Source organism: Haliaeetus albicilla, chromosome 13, assembly GCF_947461875.1.
Source record: "Haliaeetus albicilla chromosome 13, bHalAlb1.1, whole genome shotgun sequence".
In the NCBI taxonomy this organism is placed as follows: Eukaryota; Metazoa; Chordata; class Aves; order Accipitriformes; family Accipitridae; genus Haliaeetus; species Haliaeetus albicilla.
The window spans coordinates 23,735,692-23,758,127 of NC_091495.1; the positions used below are offsets into that span (position 1 = coordinate 23,735,692).

The 22,436-nt window shown below is 35.8% G+C and overlaps 1 protein-coding gene across 10 annotated transcripts in view; it reads right to left on the reverse strand.

The window, feature by feature from the left end:
• The window catches only part of BIRC6 (baculoviral IAP repeat containing 6), a 187,388-nt gene that overhangs the window by 66,652 nt on the left and 98,300 nt on the right, over positions 1-22,436 (reverse strand). For 9 of the 10 annotated variants that reach the window (XM_069800486.1, XM_069800485.1, XM_069800484.1 and 6 more), the window contains 11 exons: positions 20,491-20,691; positions 19,573-19,852; positions 17,108-17,364; positions 15,805-15,913; positions 15,078-15,299; positions 11,273-12,053; positions 10,195-10,338; positions 8,264-8,393; positions 4,720-4,851; positions 2,205-2,372; positions 129-302 (listed from right to left, as the gene is read on the reverse strand). In XM_069800486.1, the coding sequence (XP_069656587.1) occupies positions 129-302; positions 2,205-2,372; positions 4,720-4,851; positions 8,264-8,393; positions 10,195-10,338; positions 11,273-12,053; positions 15,078-15,299; positions 15,805-15,913; positions 17,108-17,364; positions 19,573-19,852; positions 20,491-20,691 (2,598 nt within the window). The remainder of the gene's footprint in view (positions 1-128; positions 303-2,204; positions 2,373-4,719; positions 4,852-8,263; positions 8,394-10,194; positions 10,339-11,272; positions 12,054-15,077; positions 15,300-15,804; positions 15,914-17,107; positions 17,365-19,572; positions 19,853-20,490; positions 20,692-22,436) is intronic. The other variant, XM_069800487.1, reaches the window with a different exon arrangement.

The following is a 22,436-nucleotide window of genomic DNA, read 5'->3' on the forward strand; positions in this document are numbered from 1 at the left end:
GGCTCAGGAACATCATCCAAGAAAATACAGAAAACTGCTATTTTCTTACCAAGAAAATCAAAACCATTTTTTTGTCCAAAATAAAAGCATTTTAAAAAGGAAGATACCAAAAAAGTAAGAATACTCACCTTTTTCTGTGTGAAGACGTTTAAATGAGTCTGTTTTTGATAAGCTTGGATCTGAGATGACTTTGGAACCAAGCTTAACTGTCAAATCTATTGATCGGTATCCTTGAGGAAGTTTACGGTCATACAGCAGAGTCAGAAGCTGGGCAAGTGTCATTTCAGCTGGTAATGGTTGGCCTAAACAACAATGGCATTGAGTCAGAGAGGAAAATTATGATTGGGTTATTTTAACATACATGTCCAGGTGCTGTTCATTACTTGTAACCACAGATGCCACGTAGACTAAATATTATCTGGCTCCAAACTAAGGCCTCAATTTTACCATTTGTTCTCTTGGGAAAAGGGGCCCCATCAGTTTGGAACCAACCATCAAAGAACTATGCCAACATTCCCTAAGGCAGCTCTGCACTGAGAGCCCAAGCACTTGGCATATTTAACAAATGGTTAAGGCTGTAATTTGATGAGCATTTTAAGTAGGTAATGCCTGTCCCCTGCTACTAAACCCCACCCCTGCGTCACCCTTGAATTGTGGTGGCATAAAGGTGTGTGACCATAAAGTAAAATGGCTGAAACAGAAAAAAGTGGGAAACAAAGAAACCTGCAATTCTTTTTCAGTCCTATTATCTCACTACTCTTGTGTTGGCACACAACTCAGCAAGAAAAAATGAATGGTGCTGCCAGGAATACTTTTCTCAGCAGAAATGCAGACTTGAAATGCACATGCAATACAGCCCAAACTGATTACTCAAATCAAGATTTTGGCCACTCTGTTGTTTACGAAGAATATGTTCTTCCCTGAAATTACAAGTTACTCTCAAGGCAGAACAAAGTTTCCTGATAACAAGTAGACTTACACATGAAGTGAAATGTTTTACATCTGGATCATATAATACACTTAGCATGCCCATTTCATCTTGACTGTACTTAATACAAGTTCCATTAAGGTCTTTAGTAGCAACCTGTTTCTTCAGTGGAAGATGTTGTCTTAAGAAACGAAAATTAAAAATGTCTTGCCATCGTGCAAGTAAGTTTTCTGCCCTTTTTTTAATCACTAATTCTGCTTTCCATGGCTTCTTTTTTTGTAACAACTGGCTGTTGCACAAGATGTGATCGACGAGATCACAAATACAGAATGGTCTACGTTACTATTAGTAGACAAACCTTACCAGGTAGATACTGAAAACAGGCACTGAGTTTTGATCTTCTCTCCAACATTAACTGTATCAATTTTAGATATTTTAATTCAAGTATGTGATCCCTCTAATAATTGCCAGAGGACAGCCTCAAAGACAATAATTCTGTACTAAGTTGAAAATTTAGTTTTTTATTGGGTGAAAATGACTTCAGTTTACCACTTAATTCTATTAGCTGGTTCCTTGTTTTTATACTATAAAAGAGATAAGAAGCGCTTCTGCATAATATTAAAGTGTTTCACCTATGTTCCTGTCCTTTATCTAAGGTTAAGAATTTCAGTCACACCAATCTCTCTCTATAGCAGAGAGATCTTTCTCTATGCCCCAGCTACAACACTGCCACCAGCTTTGTCCAGATAGCTGATAAAATGCGAATACATACCTGCTATATGTAAAACAGGACTAACTGCTCAAGACATGCTGATTTTGAAAACACAAATATTATGGAATTCAAGAATATTCCTGAAATGGCAAATCAACCTTCCAGAGAACAATGCAAGCTGGCTGCCCACTCAGAACATGAAATAACAGAGCATGAATACCAGTTCTGTTCTACCTTGCAGGTGAACGAAAATGTGAGTCACCCTACAAACCTACTGCCCTTTTATTTCTGAGTGAAAGTGGAAATGTTTTTGAGATTCTGTTTAGGAACAAGGAACTAAACTTCAAGGAAGATCAGCATAATTGTTACTTTTGTCAAGCCACTATGATGTTATAATGCTCCACTTCCACTTGAAAGCCGTTACCAACCCAGAAGGGCTCTACAGTTCAAAATGCTCAATCGAAAGGTAAAGATGTCCATTAGCATTACATCTATTTTCTGAAGATGTGTCAGCCACTGAAAAAGCCCAAAATTGTGAAGTTTAAAACCAGTTATTAAAGTTACCTGGTAGAAGCTTATGGTATAGATGAAAGACTGGAACACTAATGGTCTTGCTGGCAGATTCTCCTCCTGAGGCAGAGGTACCTACTTTATCCGCCATCACTCTTCCTCGCCTTGATGGTGGGCGTGGAGGGGTGGATGAAACAGCTCTTTTTGATTGAGATTTCAAACCTAGTACAGAAGTGCAAAGTCATTCTAGTATTTAATAACTTCAGTTAGCCAAGATGCAATGTACTCAATACCTTCAATGATAGCAAAAAAAGTAGAATTTTTCAGCACTGGCTAATTAAATATCAGAATAGCATTCATGTATAAAATGTATTTGGATATAATCCCAGTATTTTTACAGTTACAAGGCTGTGCATCCTCCTGAACTCCAAACATAAACTAAACCATAACTGTATTAGATCATATCCTCCATTAAAAAAAAGCAAGAGCTATTCTGATTCTGCTCTTAAACTCAGTTAAAGATCCTGTCTAGCAATGGGCCCTGCAGTAAAGCTTTTTTAAGTTGTTTTTTTCAACTGAGAGCAAGAAAGGCAAAAATTTCTAAATTGACAGACATTTCAGCACAGACTATAGATGACAACCACTTGTTTGGCCTACATAGGTGACTTCAGCTGCAGTACTGACAGTACCACACGTGATGAAAGGAGTCTTTAAACATGCTTTTAAGTTGCCTAGGTCAAAACATTTAAAGTAAGCACCACATGAAAATTAAAAGAGAGAATAGGTACATAAAAGCTTACTGAGCTTTATAGCAAGACTGCCATTTTTGGGGACAGCTTAAGTTGACTTAAGGTACAGCGAAATTATACTACTGTCATGTAGTCTTCTATGCAGGTGACAGACCAAGTGAAAAAGCCAGCAGGTCAAGATAGAAAGACACATACAATGACTGCCTTAGCTTAGCCAAGAGCAGCTGCAAAACTAACAACATCCACACCTGAAACGCTGTAATCCACTCTGGTTTCAGCTGATCAGCAGGAGCAGCTATAATACGCAACACGTTCTCCAATAACCTCAGTACACTAAACTAGCTTGTCTCAGGAAGATCAGGTTCCAAATACCATCTCTACTCTCTATTAATTTTACCAATAGCAAACAAGTTAAATACTGGCTGCATGAAGCTCTGACAACACTAAACAAACCCCCAGAATATATGAAAAGATAAAGACAAAAGAAGAAAAGATTTCACAAGCCAGTAGTAAAAACAAATGAAAATGAAGATTACATTTAAACTCTTTTACTTAGGTGGAAAAAATACAAACAAAAAGAAGCAAAAACTTAAGTCTGCTTCTTTCTAAACAAGGAATGGGCTGTATCAGGCTGGATGATCAGAGATGCAACTGGGATGAGACATGGCTGACTATGCTGTGCCCTATCTTCAAGCCTGGCATATTTTTTTTTCTTTCTTCCTAGATTCTTTACTCATGTTTTAACCCTTCACTTGGACCTATTAATATTTTACATATTACCAAAACACATTTATCCTGTGCAAGTGGCATCCACTGCAAATATCTTTCCAGATAACAACGCTGTAATTAACACCAGCTGTGTTGCCTTAAATATATACCAAGATCCATGAAACTGCTGCCCTATTCAACACTTGAGTTTAGAGTTATATCTACATCTAAAAACCTAAAATAAAAAGCTTAAGAAATATTGGTGCCAGAAGTCAAAGGAGATCAGCATCTCTTCTTCATGCTTCATGAAGTGTAAATGAAATTGAGGTACCTCAATGAAGGCAGAAAGCTAGATAGGAAAAGAGTAGTTTGAAGTTCATTAATCTCTCTCTCACACGCACCAGAACTTCAAACCAGATGATGACTAATGATCTCTACAGCCATCATCTGAACTGCAATCTTCTCATGTCACTGCAAAATTACTGTGTTCAATCTATAACCTCCAAAGTAGTTTTGGAGGAAAAGGGTTTACATGAATTATTTCAGAATGATGTTCACATTAGTTTTTAGGTGAATACTTTGTAAGAAAATCCTGTATTTGTGGGTGCCAAGTGAAACAACATGGTTTTATGCTTACATTTCCATCTGACAGTTTTTAGTAGAGTACCTCCAGTTGTTACGCAAAGCATATGGATTCTTTTATTTGCAAAGCATATTGCTTAAGTAAAACTCTGATGCACCAGCCACTGCAAAAAGGTAGAGGTAGTAATACCCATACCACAGCAATAGTACACAAATACTAATATATTGCCATGAAATCCAAGCTCCAGGTGTGTCTCTACAAAATCCTGCAAAATGCACTAGCAACAGCATCCACAACATATCACTGACACACACATATAGGTACAAATTTGTCAAAGTATATAATCCGCTAGAGAGAGCAGTTCTACCAGGAACCAATCTCTGCTGCCTAACAGCCAGTTAGATTAACTGGCCACTAAAATTTTTCTAACCTAATTAATAATAAAAAAGAATTGTTGGTAGATATCCCCCCCCCCCCCCTTTAACATCAGAAAGATCCTTTTTTCAGAAGGTGGAAGAAAAAGACATACCAGAAGCAACAACAACACTATAATTGTCCTGAAATCCATTTTCTGCTTTAACTTTTTCTTTCTCTTCATAGTTCTTTTTTTCTTTGTCTTCCTTCTGTTCATTAATTAGCTTAGCTGTAATACTGGGTGTATCTATTCAGGGAAGAAAAAAAAAAAAAAAAGAGGAGAGAAAAGCATTTCAAGATACCAAGTTGATTTTATTACAGTTTCTAGGCTGTTAACAAGGGGCTATTCTCAGTTATTTTAGTGGCTTAGAGTTCCATCCCAAGCAGCAATAGTCTTGTAAATATCTATGAATTAAGGTATTACAATAATTCTAGTCCCCTCTGTCTTCTGACAATTTAAAACCGTAACAGTTTAAAACCATTACCTGATAAGTCAAGTGTACTCATGAAACCCCACCCAAACCCCCAAAAACCAGAAACCAAAACACCAAAAAAACCCCAACAAAACAACAAAGAAACAAAAAAAATATTCCAAAACTCTTTTTAAGGACACCTGCAGACTTATTTAAATAAATTATTGTATTTAGGCCTAGGTATCTAGGTTATATACTGACCCGATTTCAGAACTGGCAAGTTTGTTCCTTTGAAATTGGAGGATGCCTGAAGTACATCACACCTCCAAAACTCCTGTTGTTTGCTGAACATTAGATTACTGCAGTTCAACCATTTTGGTTCAATCTTTAGTGTAGATCACAAATATCAGCAAGCAACTATTACATTATTGATGACTGGTGACAATGGATCATTTCACACCTTGTAATACACAACACTGGCACCAAAATGGCCAAATAATTCTCTAATTGCTTCTGAGTAGTAACTTGTTTCCACATAGCCACAGCAGCCTTAAGCTACAACCACAGACTCAAGACCTAGAGGTACCGTCCAGCTACCTTTAACTGTATATCACTGGTGTGTGAGGTGCTGAAAGAGACATAGTTTGACTGCTTGGAAATAAATTATGATTTGTGCCTGAAGACATTGGTTATGTCTGAGTTAGACAGTAGTGCAGACCAAGAGAAGATACAGAGTATGAAACTGCACACACACAAAAGAAGATACAGAGTGTGAAACTGCACCACCCCCCCTCCCCCAGGTGAAATACAAAACAACTGGTACCCATCCTAGACAATCCTACCTGCAGTGATACTGCACATTTTCTTCCTATGGCGAAGGGATGTGAGAAGCAGATTTAGCAATGATTTTTGACACCCCCCCCCCCCTTTTATTTTTTTAAAGGCTGGGAGAAAAAGCATGAAATGAACATGTTTATTGTGATTTATTTTTGCAGGAAGTATGACATGATCGATTTGAGAAATTAACAGCGTAGTTAAGAAAAAGGAAGTTAACCCAAGGGAGAGACTCTGACACAGGACCTTCACAACCTCCTGTTGTTGCAGTGGTGGCAGTCCTTTCTTCCTTTCTGCCCCCCAGTCCATCCCTTCTCTCTCCCTCTCACCCCAAACACAGAGTTTACTCCTCATATATTCAAGTCTTCTTTACAACGTCCTAACCATGGACTTCATGGAATGATATACAAGTATCACAAAGCTTGTAATACAATCAGAAATCACACTAGATGAGGGATGGAAACATAAGAGAACCTAAACTTTTCCAGAATTAATTCTACCCATTTAAAATAAGAGTTAAGCTGAGGAGTAACAATTCTGTAGCAAAACCCAAACTTATGGTGCCCTACAAAGTCAGCATTTGATCAATTTCAATTAGAGACGTTACAGTATATGACATCATCACATTCCCCTCCCAAGTCTGTATTAGCACTGGCTATCAAGTTGACCGCAATACACCTCTGAGGCAGCTATTCAGTACAGTTTATGTCACTGCTCAACAACTGATCCCCACTTCATATGCAGGGACTATCCCACCCATTACAGTAATTCTGACCATAAATTGCACAAGGATCTAAAGACCTCAGTCACATTCCACACATGACTCTGTCTGTACAGTAAGTGAATACAGAATTCTATCAGAAATAGTAAACTATTCCCTGGTAAATAAGCTTCAAGCATTTTTCTAGGATTCACTATGTTTTAATTAAAATTCCAAAGCACATCTTGTTCTGTCTAGTATTCTGCCAAATGCCATTATAGTACTTCTATCACCTTGTTAGGTAGTGTATTTATTACCGTAATGAATTTGTTAATAATTTCAATGTAAAGATTTTAAGTAGATATAAAAAAGCAATAGTTCCTCTGAACTCCATGAAGATCTGCTTCAGAAATTAAAAGCTGATCTACACTGAGTTCCAAAAAATTACACGTACAAGTATATCTACATATAAGAAGACAAATACCTAGTCAGATGAGTGTGCAGCTAAGCGCACACACCAGTGCACATCTGCAATATGGCAAAATCCTCTTTGACTTTTCTTTGCTATTACTTGAGAACCTCCTCTTAAGAGTAAAGAGGAAGTGCTGGGTGTTTTTCCTTTTTAAAATTAGACATGCTTAAAACTGATTTTTGACGTAACTTGACCTAACAAATTTTGCTCTATTTCTTACCCAAGGAGAATCAACTTGCAACTTGCGTGGTTTTACCTAGGGAGCTCTGGCATGGACATGACACCTTTAGTATGAATTCTACTCTTTAACTAAATTTAAAAAAAAATCACTAACCCTAATCTTTAACATATAGTTCTATTTTCTAAATTATTAAATAAATACTAAAATTCAAGGTGGGATTAATTTTAAGATTAAGACATCTACCATTCAGGTGTCAAAAGGTCTGTGGAGGCCTGGTCAACAGAGTTTCCTACAAAGGGGTTCATCTCTCCATATATATTCAAATAGTATAACTGAAAGTACTGAACTTTAAAAACCAAACAAATTCATGTCTTTAGATTATCCTCTCATTGTATATAATTTTAAAATTAATCTCTAAAAGTAAATTATGGCTTTCAATCTCCATTTAGTAAGCAAACTCAAATGTTTATATAATAGGTAGATATACATCCACAGAAATTAGATGTAGCCTTCATTATTGTCCTTTTCATAGCAACATGGTTTCATCTCTATCTTGAGATAAACTTCTAAGTTGTGGGATATTTAACTGACACAATTTGGGAATATTTAAGTGACTGGATGAAAGACAGGTCATTTTAAAGACTGATATCTGCAGTACCATTTTTATGGTCTTGCACATACCCCATGAGAGATTTGAGAACACATTAACACTAAAAAGCAAACATAAAAACCTCAACCAAGCAACCAACCAAAAAACCTCCAGCAAGCAAAAAAAAAAAAACCACCAAAAATCCCACCTTCTCCACCTCAATTTTACAGAAGGAAAAAATAGTATTTGACTAGTAAAAGTGCATTTTACATGCCACATGTAAGGTATATGCAAAAGCTTACAACTTAAATCACTGTTTCATATTCGGCAATTACCAATGAACACTGCAAACATGTATGTTAGACATACTTGGTTTATGCAGGTTTTTTGGTTCTGGGGTTTGGGTTTTGCTTTTTGGTTTTTTTTTTTTTGAAACTGTATCTTTAAAACATGAACTATTGCAAACTTGCCTGACACACGATCAAGAACCTCTGCTAGAGTTGTTGACACAGGCAAGTGAAGAGTACGAAATTTGTGTCCAGCTCCATACATTGGGTGTTGAATTACATGACTAGTAGCATTAATTCTTCCTTTGTACAGCTGAAAGGAAAAAAAAAGTCAACATTTAACATGACTTTAACATTCAGAAATAAGTTAAAACACTAAGTTCTTATAAACTCACCTCAGCAAAATAAAGCTAAATCTTTTGTGTGCTAAAAGAACACTGGCATATCCTTCAACTTTGGAGGTATACAGTAAAAATGCATCAAATTAGGACAAGTTTAATTTTTTAATTCTTTTGCTTTGAAAGCCTAGAATATTTTTAGCAGCAGAAACAGTATGATATCATATTTATTTTTAAAAACCCAATTATTTTACATAGCTGTGTATAAGAGAAAAATTGAATGCCCAAGACTTGCAATTATTTATGAAATTAAAATTTAATTCTGAAATTAAATTAGGAAATCACAATGTACTTGGGACTAGAGAAAGATGTCATTTCTCTAATGCTGACTTGAGGATGAAGTTTATTCTAGATTGAATATCTACTTTTTGCTATTATGACAGATAACTAAGTCACTACTAGTTAAAACATTTCAAATATTTAACATATTTTAGCCTGAGCTCTGTTCACATTTTGTATCATTCTTTGCTTGCACTAACTTTTTACAGACCTTTCTGCAATAAGAGTGCCACTTATCCCCTTCCTCCTATCATCAGGAGAACTGTTTACTAATATTCACACACAGGACAAATTTATTGTTGTGCAGTATTATAAAAAAAATTAATACTTGATGACAATCAGAATTTAGCTTCTCAAATACAGTTTTGGTAAGAACTTAAGGGATAAAAAATGGGGATCAAATCTTTGAAAGGTTATGTTGTTGGATATACTAGAAGTAGATGCTGCACATCCACATTATTTTTAAGGTTTCTCTTTGGATGTTAGAGGAGGAATCATCTCAGTAAGAACAGACAGACTGTTTTCTGGTGTTTTGAATGGGATAAACTGAATTATCTGACAACTTCCTTTCAAGATAATTCTTCTTCTTTTACATATCTAGTAATATTCTGTAAAAATCTGTTGTATGTAAAACAAATTATTAGAAAATCAATTTTACCTTCACATTACCGATGGCCATGTTAACAATTAATCTCAGCCAGGTTTAAACAAAGCATTGAAATGTTTGTGCTAAAACTATTTGTTCCTCCTTTTCCATTTTATACCATGTGATGCAATTCCCCTGTCATATATCTCATGTAGTACTTCTGAGATGTAGTAAGAACGGCAGAAGCCAAAGCAGAAAATAATTTTTCTTTGTATGGAAGTACCAGATCTTTTAATAACTTCTGTTTTTCCTATATTTCTTTATTCACAGCCTTCAACTGAGAGCATAGCACTTCATTCAGTCAATTATAATTCTGTGTTCTGGTGAAGCATGTGGAAGCATAAAAGCATACATCTGCTTTATAAATTAATTCAAGTATTTGTCACTCAAATTTATTCGTGGTGTTTTGGCTAATGCTGAAGGATCTCTGCCAATTTTGAAGCATCAGAACTAAGACTATTCTTTAACAAAACTAATAACAAAGAACTGCTGGAAGGACTAGAACTTGTATCTATATTTGCTGCTAATGCATAAGGATACTATTAAAAAGTCTTCCATAAGCTAAATTTCAGTTGTCAATTCTTTCAGAAGAAAATAAGTTTTCAAGAAGATGGCTTTGTCTTACAACAGTGCCTTAAATTTTCTTTTAAAATGCTGAGTTACAATTCACCAACACACTCCTTTCCAAAATTCTGCAACGTGTACAGTAGGAAAAGCTGCTGTCTGACATTTCAAAGTTTAATATACTTTATTTATTCCATGTTCATGATACCGATATCAAAAATTCTTACTGGACATGGGGACTGAAGAAACAAAGTCACTTTCTCATCCTCTAGCATCAGCTGCAAAAAAAGCCTCCTAATAAATCCAGAAATATTTCCAGAGTTTGGGAGGTTCCCACGCTGAGGAGAGGACTGGAACAATTCACAGAGAACCTGGGAATGCAAAATGACAACAGATTTAAAGTATTTCTATATTTAGGTCTCTAAAATATAGCTCTAAACAGCCATAATAGGCAGTGCCTAAGATCTACCTTCCAGTTATCATTCAAACCAGATCAGAAATGAGCACGACTGAAGAAAACAGCAGCAGCAGGTAAGGTTTTTTTACAAAAAAAGTTCAAAACGCTGACTACAGCATGAAAGTAATTGTAAATACACAGACTACTCAAAAAGATAAAAAACTGAAGATAGAGTATTTAGAAAAATAGCTTTCAAATTCCTAAAGCAAAAATTTTCCATTTCATAATGCAGTATTACTAGTAGACATTAACAGAGAACAGTGCTGAATTTTTTACTGAAGTCTACCTGTTCCCAGGCCATGGTCATTCTTAATGTTGAAAAATCTTTTTTTATTTATACTTTTATTCAACTAGGTCTACAAGGTTAACAAATGTGAGGAATAGCTGAATTTGCACTAGAATGCCAAATGCAAAGCCATATTCTGCAATAGCCCGTATTTCCCTGGTCACAGATTGCACAGGGTATATGGTTGCACAAAGAAATTTACCAGGAAATCTCCTTAAGTTACTAATATTAAAGATGTGTATGAAGCTTGATTTTCAAATTCCATTTCACAAGAGTTTAGACCTGTCCAATTAAATACAGTATTTTGGATTATGGTCTAAAGTTTATTCCTCCAAATCAAGAGGTATACAAATCTATACATAGGACTGGACGGCCATGCCAAAACATTTTTATACTTTTCAGAGTCAGACCAACAAGCCAACAATTTTAATACAAAACTTTACCCGTCAATGGCAGCTTACAAAAAAATTTATTTTAAAGAAAGCTAAAAAAAAAAGTAAAATTTTTGAAAGTTGGATGTAGTTATTAATAAAGAAATTAAAACTTTGTTTTTCTTTCTCACCTGTGCCATAAGTCTCTGGTTATTAGGATGGCAAGAGATGCACTGTAAGAAGAAAGCAACTGTTGCATTTTCAATTGCTGTCCGCTGCTGAGTGGTCAACCCTGTTGTTACAGTTGAAGAAAGCAAGCTACATCTTGCACTGGCCTGTTGTGCCGTCACATTGTGTCCTCCAGAAGTAGCACCAGAGTGGCACAACAGAAATAAAAGTGCTGTCCACAATGGATTGACTTCAGAGCCACCCAACCAATCCTTCATCATGTGGCTATTGCCAACCTCTGTCAAAAACCTGAGAACAGGAGCAACCAGGTCTGCCGTGATAGGCATTTTATTAAAGTGCTGTGGAGCATGATGCCTCCTGAGCCTGTCCTGGGTGATATCCATTGATTGTGCAGTGCAGTCAGAGCTAGAAGTATGGTTAAAGCAAAAACTAGCAAGACTTCTTACAAGCAGTGAAGGCAAACCTGAGTCCAATAATTGCTTGATAGCTTCAGGAGACTGAGATGAGGCAGCAAGAGTAGCCAGGTGAGACTCTGTTAGTGCAAGAGGGGCTTGTGCATTTTTAGAGTCATCTGTTAAAGACGAACTAAGGTCCTGCTTTTTGCTGTCATCAGTCATGGACAGTCTGTGTTGACACTGCATTGGAGGAGGAGCGATACCCATCCATCCCATGAGTAAGGAAAAATAATTTGGGTGGATGTGGCACATGGAGCAAAGCAAACTATCAACAGCTTTCTTCAACACCATGTTGCAGGGAAGAGACATGGACCAATTAAACAGTGACCTGTAGAAGACAGAAAATCATGTCAACACATAGTTTGCCACTCATATTCCCTTTTCTTCACTGGTTCATGAAACACCTTTCCACATTTATGTTTTAACTATTGCAGAAGCTGTTGTAAAACACACTGTGCTGAGCTTGAAAGCCTCTTTTGGATCACAGTATCAGCAGGACATTCATCACACAACAGGCATTCCTCAACTCTATGTTTAAATTTCATCATACTGTATTTAAAATAGATGTAAGCTGACTTTTCTGGCATGCTGCAGATGAAAGACAGGATTTCAGTCTTTTGACAGTTGTCACATAATTTATGCATTTTTGAGCCAACTGCAACGTCTTTGTGCTTTCAACTCTCCAAGCCGCAGCTACTAGGATCACACACACATGCAGACACATGCTCATTTACATAAAGGTCTTTTAATCCTTTGTAAGAACTGAAAGAATTCTAACATGTTTCAAAAAATTTTAAAAATTTGCTTTATTAGAGTTCTACCTGAAGATGTTGCAAAAAAATGAAAGCAGTAATAATGTTGTTGGCTGAATGACGTTACCCTCACTACCCTTACTCAACCTGAACTTAGGACACAAGTTAACAACAGAATTGTTCCTCAGAGATACTAAAAATCCCACCTACCTTTGAACTCACTTCCATCCAAATACTATTTGCTTGAATGCTAATCCAAGGCACATGAATGCAAAAACTAATTTAGCTCCTATTATACAGCTTAAATTTAATAAGTGGTATTTCTAAAACAGCAAAATCGTAATTTCTTCATACAGACTTGTTTAGAGTAGGTCAAGTATTTATAAAAAACAACCCACAGTTTTCTGAACTGACACCATACATAATAAGTTACATTATCTTAACCTTTACATACAGAGGTGATCACACACTTCGTGCCACTTCAATATTAGGTTTTTAAATAAGTTTGTATGTATCATCATATATCACATTCCCATTTGAAGACAAGGATTGTTCTTCCCTTTTCTGGATGGAAGTGTCATTCTATGTTTAGTCTAAGAGTTTAGAACAGAACATGGGTCTAACCAAAAGTTAGCTTTATCACCAGTCTAGTGAAGAGCTGATAAAAAAAAACTCTCCAAGGAAGACATTAAAAAGTCATCTCAGTGACCAAATGACCCATAACTTTGGGAAGATAGTCACAATTTCCCAAAGTCCACATATAATAAAGGTACACTTAAACTCTTTGCCAACTGTATATTCACACAATCCTTCCGCCAAAATTTTCCGGGTAAGTTCATGCTCTATGAAAAATAAGATTCTTTTCCAAGTAGATATTAAAAAATAACTAAGGAATAAATTAGTATCCATTGGACAATGCAGAAATATTGAAATGGAAAATGGGGATGATAGGAAAATAGATCCAAGAAAAAAATGAAATATCACATGAAGGAGAAATTGGGAGTTATAGCTAGAATCAATGAAAATGTTTCAAAAGTTAAAATATCAAAGAGGATGAAGAATACACGAGAAGTTATTTTTACTAGAAGAATTATTTACCCATATATTTGGGTATGACAACAATTCATCTATATTTATTAAAAATATATTTTATAATTTGCTCCAGATGCTGGCTGATATGAATTATAGTTTTATTTAGCAGGATATAGAGGAACAGGCTATACTGCAACATGCATGTTCAAACTAGGTACAACAGTTTATCAATATTCCTTCATTTTGTCCTGTGATGAAAACAGCATACTCTCCTCCAAAAGACAGGAATTCAGTTGTGAAACCCACTTTTATATTAGTATAAATCTAAATGAGCTATCCATTTTAGGAAGTCTATTTTTATTAGAGTTCTTCCTTTTCGAAAGCTAAAATCATTAGAATGTATGCTGAAAATGTATTTCTGTTAAAATTTATTGCTGAAAGGGCTAATTGACCAGCAATTTAAAATCCTTAAGTTGATTCCCAAAATGAACAAGCTCATTTTGAATTAACAATTATTTATATGACAGTATCACTGAAGTCTTTGGAAAAGGTTTAGCTTGTAGTCATGTATCTAAAGACCATCACGTTGCACATATACAAGAGCTCCACAGGCTTGTACCAATAACCATAACTTGTACATTTCCCAGTGTTTGTATGTTTGACTGTGCCTAAAAGAGACAGTAAAGTAGCAGAAAAATACGAACATTTCCTAAGGGCAACAAAAAAATTACAGTCTATCAAAGTTCCTTTCATTAACTGGAATTTTATTTGATGGTACAAATGAAAGACACTTCACTAGATACACAAATTTAACAGCTATTTTTCTATAATACACATAAAACAAAGCTATGTGGCTTCTCTTTTGTTTTGTTTAAACAGAAGACATGGTTAAGCAACATAAATTAGGAATGTTAGCTCAAATATTTTCAGTCTGGAGTCACTAAAAGTATACATTTGGTCTTTAGGCTGAACTTTTCTTTAGAATTCAGCAACATCCAGCAAATTCATAGTTCAAGATTCACTCAAGATTTTGTGCTTTTTTTCTTTCAAATCAGACTGGCTGGAACAAAAGTGGCAACTCCAAAGAAACAATCCCCCTCCTCCCCTGGCTCTTAGCAATCAGTTATAGATAATGGATACCATGAGTAATAAAATAATAGAACCTTATAGAACAGGAGACTAATGAAGATCATGATTTATAGGTACAGTGAAAATTACTGCAAACAATTTCAACAAGAACAGCCCAAAGTTATCCTTAAAAAAAACAAAACAAAACAACCACGAAAACATGCAGCAGTTTACCTTACACATATCTGCAATTATATACATGGATCTGCCGTTTTTGTTTTTAAACACAATTATACCTGGAATACATGAAGTGCAGTTTTGTGTTTAGAACTGCAAAACTACCTGTTTAGATATCTTTAAGTATTCACTTTATCAATTAGCTTCAGGGATGACAATTTCTACTATTATTTCACAATGAGTGCACTCCAAGTCATATCATTTCAGTGAACAAAATAATTCAGTTATAAGAAGTATGTGGTGCAAAACTTTGCTTTACTTACTCGAAGAGTTCTCTGTCCAGCAACGCTGGTAAATCATATTCAACAAGCAATTCATAACTATGCCACAAAATTGCTGCTACGCAATGCAAATGGGAAGGAGATGGCATCAAAAGACCATACTCTCTTGTTGAGCTACTTGGACAAATGTAGCTGACCCGGCCACTTTTTTTCATAGCCGCAACTCTTGCAGAATCACTGACCCATTTCAGCAATGCTTGAATTCTGGAAGGCAAGATGATGTAGTACGTTATAAAGTCTCAAAGACAGACTCAAAAACAAATTATCTTGCTATCTTTTTGTAATCTGATTTACATATTTGTCTATTCCTTTGCAGCAAAGTTCAAGGGTGAGTTCAAACTATTTTTTCAAGACTTAGATCACTAACAGGGAAAAAATTAATAAAAAACACTTATCTTGGACAGCCGCTGCCTTCTACAGAGAAAGAAAACATAGTAGGTATCCAAGTTCTAAGTATTTGAGAGAAAAGTCAGTTTTGCAACAAAGGTTTTATCACATTTATAAGAGCAAAAAAAGAGTGACAGCATTCTCTGCAAAGGATGCAAAGAGCTAGAAGGAAAAGCAGGAATGCTTCTTTAGATTTCTGCACTTTCACACTATCTCATAACAATCAGATTTCAAAAAGTCTGCTTTTGTGCAGTAACATCAAGCCACTATTTAGCAGATTACTTATGCATATGCTTCCACATGACAATCCAAATAACATTACCTATCTTTTGTTCCAGGGTCTTGAGTTGTTCCAAGCTGATAAAGAATGTCTATTGTGGAGTCAGAAGAGAGACCATTTAATCTTCCAAACAGTAAAGGACTATTCAGATCTTGCCGCATTGAAAAAAAAAGGGGGGGGGGGGGGAATAATAGAAGTACTTACATATGTATTTTTTAAAAGTACTAATGAAATTATTATAGAATTGCAATATTAACATTGAATTGAGTTTTGCCATTAACATAAGGATGCAATTCTTACACACACCACTGTCTCAAAACTGTGCATTTTATATGTTCAATGCAATGTACAGCCTTACTATGAAATGAAAAATCATTGCAACATTCATCAGATACGGGACTTAAAGCTTTAACTAGTAGGATTTTCTTCAACATGTTCCAAAGAGACATGAATAATTCCAACAGAGCTCTCAAACCTCATGCTTCACAGAAGCAAACTTTTATTTAAAAATGGAAGCTTATTTAACTCCAATTTCCATCAATGGGACTAAGACTGAAGATTTCCTCAGATCATTTCCTATTCATCTTCTCCTCACTATGTTCATCTCCTGCCCTGTAGAAAACTACTCTCTTATCTAACGGCATTCCAGCAAAAGACAGTAGGTTACACTGAAACATTAACTCATGGCAAAATAAGTCATGGAAGCCATTTTGAAAAGCATGTTTTCTGGCAGTATCAGCAACCTCAAAACAGGTAAAATATGAATTCAGTTTTCCTTCATTTAAAAGACACAAAACAGCAAAGTGGTACGGAATCATACATACAAAAACCCCAGTGCATTAACAGAAGAACTACTGTAAAATTTTGCTGTGGGACGTAGATTAGTTGTTCAAGTGTCTTGATTATGTACCTCCACCTGTAAATACTTTCAATGCTTAGTGCTATTCAGAATTTATACTGTCCTACAGGCTATTACTGCCCAAATATTGCTGCATTTGTTTTCCTTAACACTACTTGTGGATGTTCTTTATTTTGAAACATCTAGACATAGTATCTATAGTAAGAGGCACTTAGGATATATTGCATGTCCTACTCTCATGTCTTCAAACATTCATCTAATTATCTATTCTACACAAAAATCAAAACAACCCTGGTTGCACTTCTTTACTGTTGTAGAACTACCCACATAGAGAGACTGCGATATTTACAAGCATAACAAAGCACAATGGCAAGTTCTGGCAACCCAAATTCAGAATCAGAAAGTAATATGCAAATATACTATATTTGTACGTTTATACAGGCAATGTTTTTAAGCAACAACTGAAAAGAAAAAAATTGCACTCACCTGCAGGATCGCTCCCCGATGCTGAGCAGTTTCTTAGAAGAATGTCAATCAATTTTAGGCCTATTCTGGTGGACTGAAGCCCAATTTTTACAAGCACAGCCTCAATGTTTGGAGAATGCATACCACAGTAAGGTGACATTAGTAAAGCAGCACATGTCTGCAACAGATTAGCAGTGGGTGCTGCAGCACTAGCCATCATTCCTTCTAAATCACTTATGTGAGTGAGGCAGTGGTGTAATAATCTTAACCATCCAATACTGAAAAGGAAAACATGAAAATGAGCTAATGTATCATTTTCTTATAATTTTATTTTTCATCTATAACATAACTACCTGTATTAGATTCTAGGACAAGTACTGCAGAAAACTGCTGTGACATAATCAGACATTGTCTGAGAAGAGCAAATTAAAATTATTGAATTTAAGACCACAATGTAATATACATTAGTAATGCTGTTGTAATCATTGGTTTAAGGTGGGTAGGAAGAGTTAAGAGCCTGCAAGTTTTGTTCCTAAAATTTCTCAAGATTTCTTGATTCACATATATATTTCTTCCAATAGGGTGAAGCTACTGGGGGGGGGGAGGTGTTTATATGGGGGGGGAAGGTACAGGGGAGGGTGTGGGGGTTGTTTGTTGTTGGGGATTTTTTTGTTTTGTTGGAGGTCTTTTTATTTGTTGTGGGTTTTTTCACATTTTTTTACATTAAAAGGAGCTAGCCAAAACATAAATGTGAAACATGAAACAGCACACTGCCTCACTTAGGCACCATTGGATTTATTCATATTTAAGGTCAAGATCCTGCAATACTGGTTGGCATTAAAATTATATACTTGCACAGCTTCCCTGACATTACAAACTTTTAGGGTCATACACATCTACAATAAATTACAGTGAACCCTAGTGAACTTGATTTAAAAAGCATGCAGAGAAATTAAAAACACACACAGAAATTAAAAATGTGTCAGCCACTGCATTTCCCCCATATCTCTCTCATTCTTTAACAATACTGTTCAGTATTGCTTTTAATAATAAATCTTGAAAAGTAAACCTATTGTAATTGAAACAGTTTGGAAACACATTAACTAGACTTTATTTATAAAAATATACTACAATGATGTATAAACTAGCATTATGAATGAGATGGCAATCTAAGTTGCATGTGAAATAAATGGCATCATTTCACTGACAAGTTCTAAACTAACAGGTTAACTTGTCTTCACAGCTAACCTTATCTCCCATAGTTCAAAAAAAAAAAAAAGGCAAACTTGCATATAGATCTTAAATTAAGTTTACAATTTATTTTAGGAATTATTCACTCCTAAATATTTATCATTTTAGAAAAGAGCAAGTTTTCTGTAATATCTAAAAAAAATCATATCCAAATTTATTGAATATATCTATCATATTACTACTATTACTTTACTGAGATACTTATAAAACTAAGCTGAAAGGAATGTTCCTTTCAGAGGAAGCATGAAGAATGTTCACTCAGCTGCTTTCTTTAGATACTGATTATTTTTGTGTGACTAAGATAACCTTTTCTGAAGTACAAATACAGCAACAGAGTAATTTGGCTATGAAAATGTCCTTCACTGCTATTCAAGATCAAAGACTAATTTCAGTTATACAGCTTTTATCAAATACACACTGGAAAGTATTCATATTCTCAAAAATCTACTTACTCTCAAAATTTTTTCCAGCAAAAGAAGAAGGGCTTTTAAAACTTTCCCATGCTCTCTTACAATTTAGTACACTAAATTTCAGAACCAGGAGATCTCAAAAATTCACCCGTCAAATTAAATTCAAGTTGTAAAACTTTAACATTTATTTTCTTTAAATCCTTAAGGGTTTATTTATTTTTATTTTAAAAATGAGTAAGAAACTCAAGGCACCACCTAATCAAATAAAAGCTTTTGAAAAGAAATCTTGCTGATATGCCAGAATCATAACAACATTCAGTTCCTATTCCTCAAATGTTTGCAAATAGCAATATTAGATACAACTTCAGCAAAACATCCCATTGTCCTATTTCTATTCCTGCTCCAATAATTATGTAACTCCATTGACTTCAGTATGGATAAGAAATATGTTGCTACTTCAGTTTTTTTGACAACTGCCTGCTCATTAAAAACACAGAATGCAACTCTAAATGCTTTGCTGTGCTTTGTATTCTTTCACCATTGCAGAGATGAAACATCCCCTTTTACGTATGCAGATTAAGCATGCTACCAAAAGTGAGTACTGCTTGTATTTGCCTTCTGTTTAAAAAAAAAAAAGCAGCAAGTTTCCCAAGATATTTGAAACGGATGCTGTAAATGTTAAAATTCAACTGCAAAAACAGGTACTCATGAATACAGTTTGCTACTGAAAGATCTGACTCCGAGCAGAAAACATCATTAAAAAAAAAAAACCCAAACCATGAACTGGCACAAACATGCCTCTGTCCATTGATACTAGAAGTTTACCTTGTTTTAGAGACCTGATCCTCAGAGGGAAGGAATGGATTGTTGACGGTTGCAGACGAGGTGTTTCCGAAAGCTGTGAGGCCTAACAGTTTGATCTGAGAGAGGCCTAGTGTACTGGCATCCCGAGGACGATGGAGACGAAGGCAGACAGCTGAGGCAACTTCAGCTTTTACCAGCTGGATTTTTATATAGGTGAGACCACTTGTGATAACAGGAGTTGACAAAGGTAACATATTGACACCATCTGCACTTATTTCAACAGATACTGATGAAGGGCAAGCTACAGAGTAAGACAAGAAGGTTTAATACTGTTTAAAAATCTGTACTGGTTTGAATTTTAAGTGTTAAATATGTATCCCTGTTACAGATACAGAACAAGATGATTGAAACTATCTTAGGCAAACACTACTACAGAACTGCAGCTGGAGTATTTGACCTGTGCGATGATATATATTAAAACACATAAGTATTTTTGATACATGGTGTATATAGTTTATTTCAAAGACTTAAGGTGAAGAAAAGTCTTGTCAGTGTAAATGCCATATGTTTCCCTCGCAGGGCTACAACAGTAAGAGCTGAAAATCTCGTGCTTTATTTCAACTACCATACAAAACCATTTTGCCTGAAGACCGCTGACCAATATCGCATTCTCACCAGGCAAAGTTTTGAGAAGTTTGATGAGGTTTTTTGTCATTTGACATTAATGCCACAAGACGTGTACTAAGCTTGAAAAAAATCAAGCAGAGGCAGGGCCTTCCATTCTCAAGGAAAGCAGAATTAGCAAGCTTTTCAACTTATTTTATTTATTTATTCTTCAAACAACCTGCCAGCTTTAGTTCCTCTGATTATACTCTTTGTATCATTTCTAAATCCTACCATTCAAATTTTCAAACCAGCAATGTCAGTGAACCTACTTACTTGCTAGAGAGGCCAAGTGAGGCTGGATGTGGATCTCCTTGAGCAGCACAGCCGCGGGAAGGTGAATCGTGAGGTCGCACCAAGCTTCCTCAGGTAAAAATATGTATGACCATGCAGCAGACCGAGCTCGTCTGTGGGGAGGAGTAGCCTGCAACAGCACTTCAGCAGGCTGGGCAGTGGGACTGCTTGAGGTGATTGAACCTTCAAAAACAGCACCATTAACATTGATTATTAATGTTTATTAATAAAACCGAGATTAATTTACAACCTGAACTGTGGAAAACACTTGTTTTTCTATCTCACCTGTTTCAATTTATTGATTACATCCCATGTATAATAATTACAACTACTAAGATATTTTTCTTTTACTCTCAGACTGTTGTACATATGCAACTTACATATGCACATGCATTATGCACATGCTTGAAAATTTGCTAGGGGACACTTGCTATCAAAATCCTGAACTTTCTATCAAGAGTTCATTACCAAAACAAACCAACCGAAAATGTGCAGGTTGAACAGTGTGCTTAGAACTTGAACTCAGTTAATTCATAGTTAACATAATGAAGGCTTTAAAGGTTTAAATTTTACAATGATAACATAAACGACTTTATAACCAAAGTCTGCAAACCTTTTTTCTTTAAAAAGGTTTGTTTCACATGAAAACCTCTTTTTAAAAAAGACACCAGAATCAAAAAAAACTGACCACAGTGGCTGCTTATTCTTCTAATCTTAGCATGAGTTAAGAATGAAGTAGGAAGATCCAAGGCTATATCTTCTTAGCAAGTAGTATGGCACAAGATGACCAGATTTGTGCTGTTCAAACTACAAGTACTTGGGGTGTTTTACTTTAAAGTAGCTCTAGCCTGGCCCCTTGACTGAATGCCTAGTAGCAGCTGGAGGTGAATTCCTGGACACATTTGGATAGACTCTCACCCCAAATGAATTGAGTTCATCTCTCAGAGAACACTACATGATGAGAATCAGAGTGTAGTAAGTGAGGACAACCAGAAAGTTATTTTCAAAAGCACACTCCTGACTGAAAGTAAAACATTAAGGTAGATGCACTCATAGCAGAACATCAAGAACTGCAGCACTTTGCAAGTTGGGAGATAAAGCATGCAAGAAGCCACCACCATATAAGCTTAGGATTTTTACTACTTAAAGTAATCAAGTACCAACATTGCAGGATTCTTAAATTTACCTTTTAGGAATTTGTGAAGAGCAAGGTAGAAGATTTCTAATGGCCCCTATTCTGCCAAATAAACATCTTTTTTTAAAAAAAAATTCATTATTTTTTACATTCTAAAATTTCAATGACAAGACTTAATGGATTTCTGTCTTGTCCAATAATTTTTCCAGAAATTTTGAAAATAATCCTTTCTTTCTCCCCTCTTGACACTGAGACACACTGTATGAATACATCCATGGGTTACACTGGGCTAGCGGGCAGCAACAGAAAACATTAAGACACTAGTAGTGAAAAGGAGCCTTTGTAAGACATTAGAGTACATCTACATCTTAAAACACATGCATTTTAGTTAACTGGAAGCCATTGTATTGATACCAAAACAGCACTGCAATTCTAACAAATGTTCATGCAGGCAACATGGGAGCAATTAGGTGCAGGTGTGAGCAGCAGCAGCATCAGGCCTACGGTCCAGCTTCTTCTGCCCTGTTTGACCCAGCTTGGGCTCATTCTGTGTCATCCGACTTTGCTATGCTTCTATAACAGCTCCCTCAAACCTGATATGCCTTAAGTGAAGTCAGTGAGTCTTGGTGTGTCTATGGCAGATGGTGGGCTGGAACTGGGTATCCCCTGACCTAGGGGAGGACTAAGGGGCCCACCTTGATGCATGACTACATCAGATACAGATCACTCCCTTTCCTTCTTTCCCCTATCCACACAAGGTCTTATTACCCATGGAGGAGGGGCTAACCTCCTC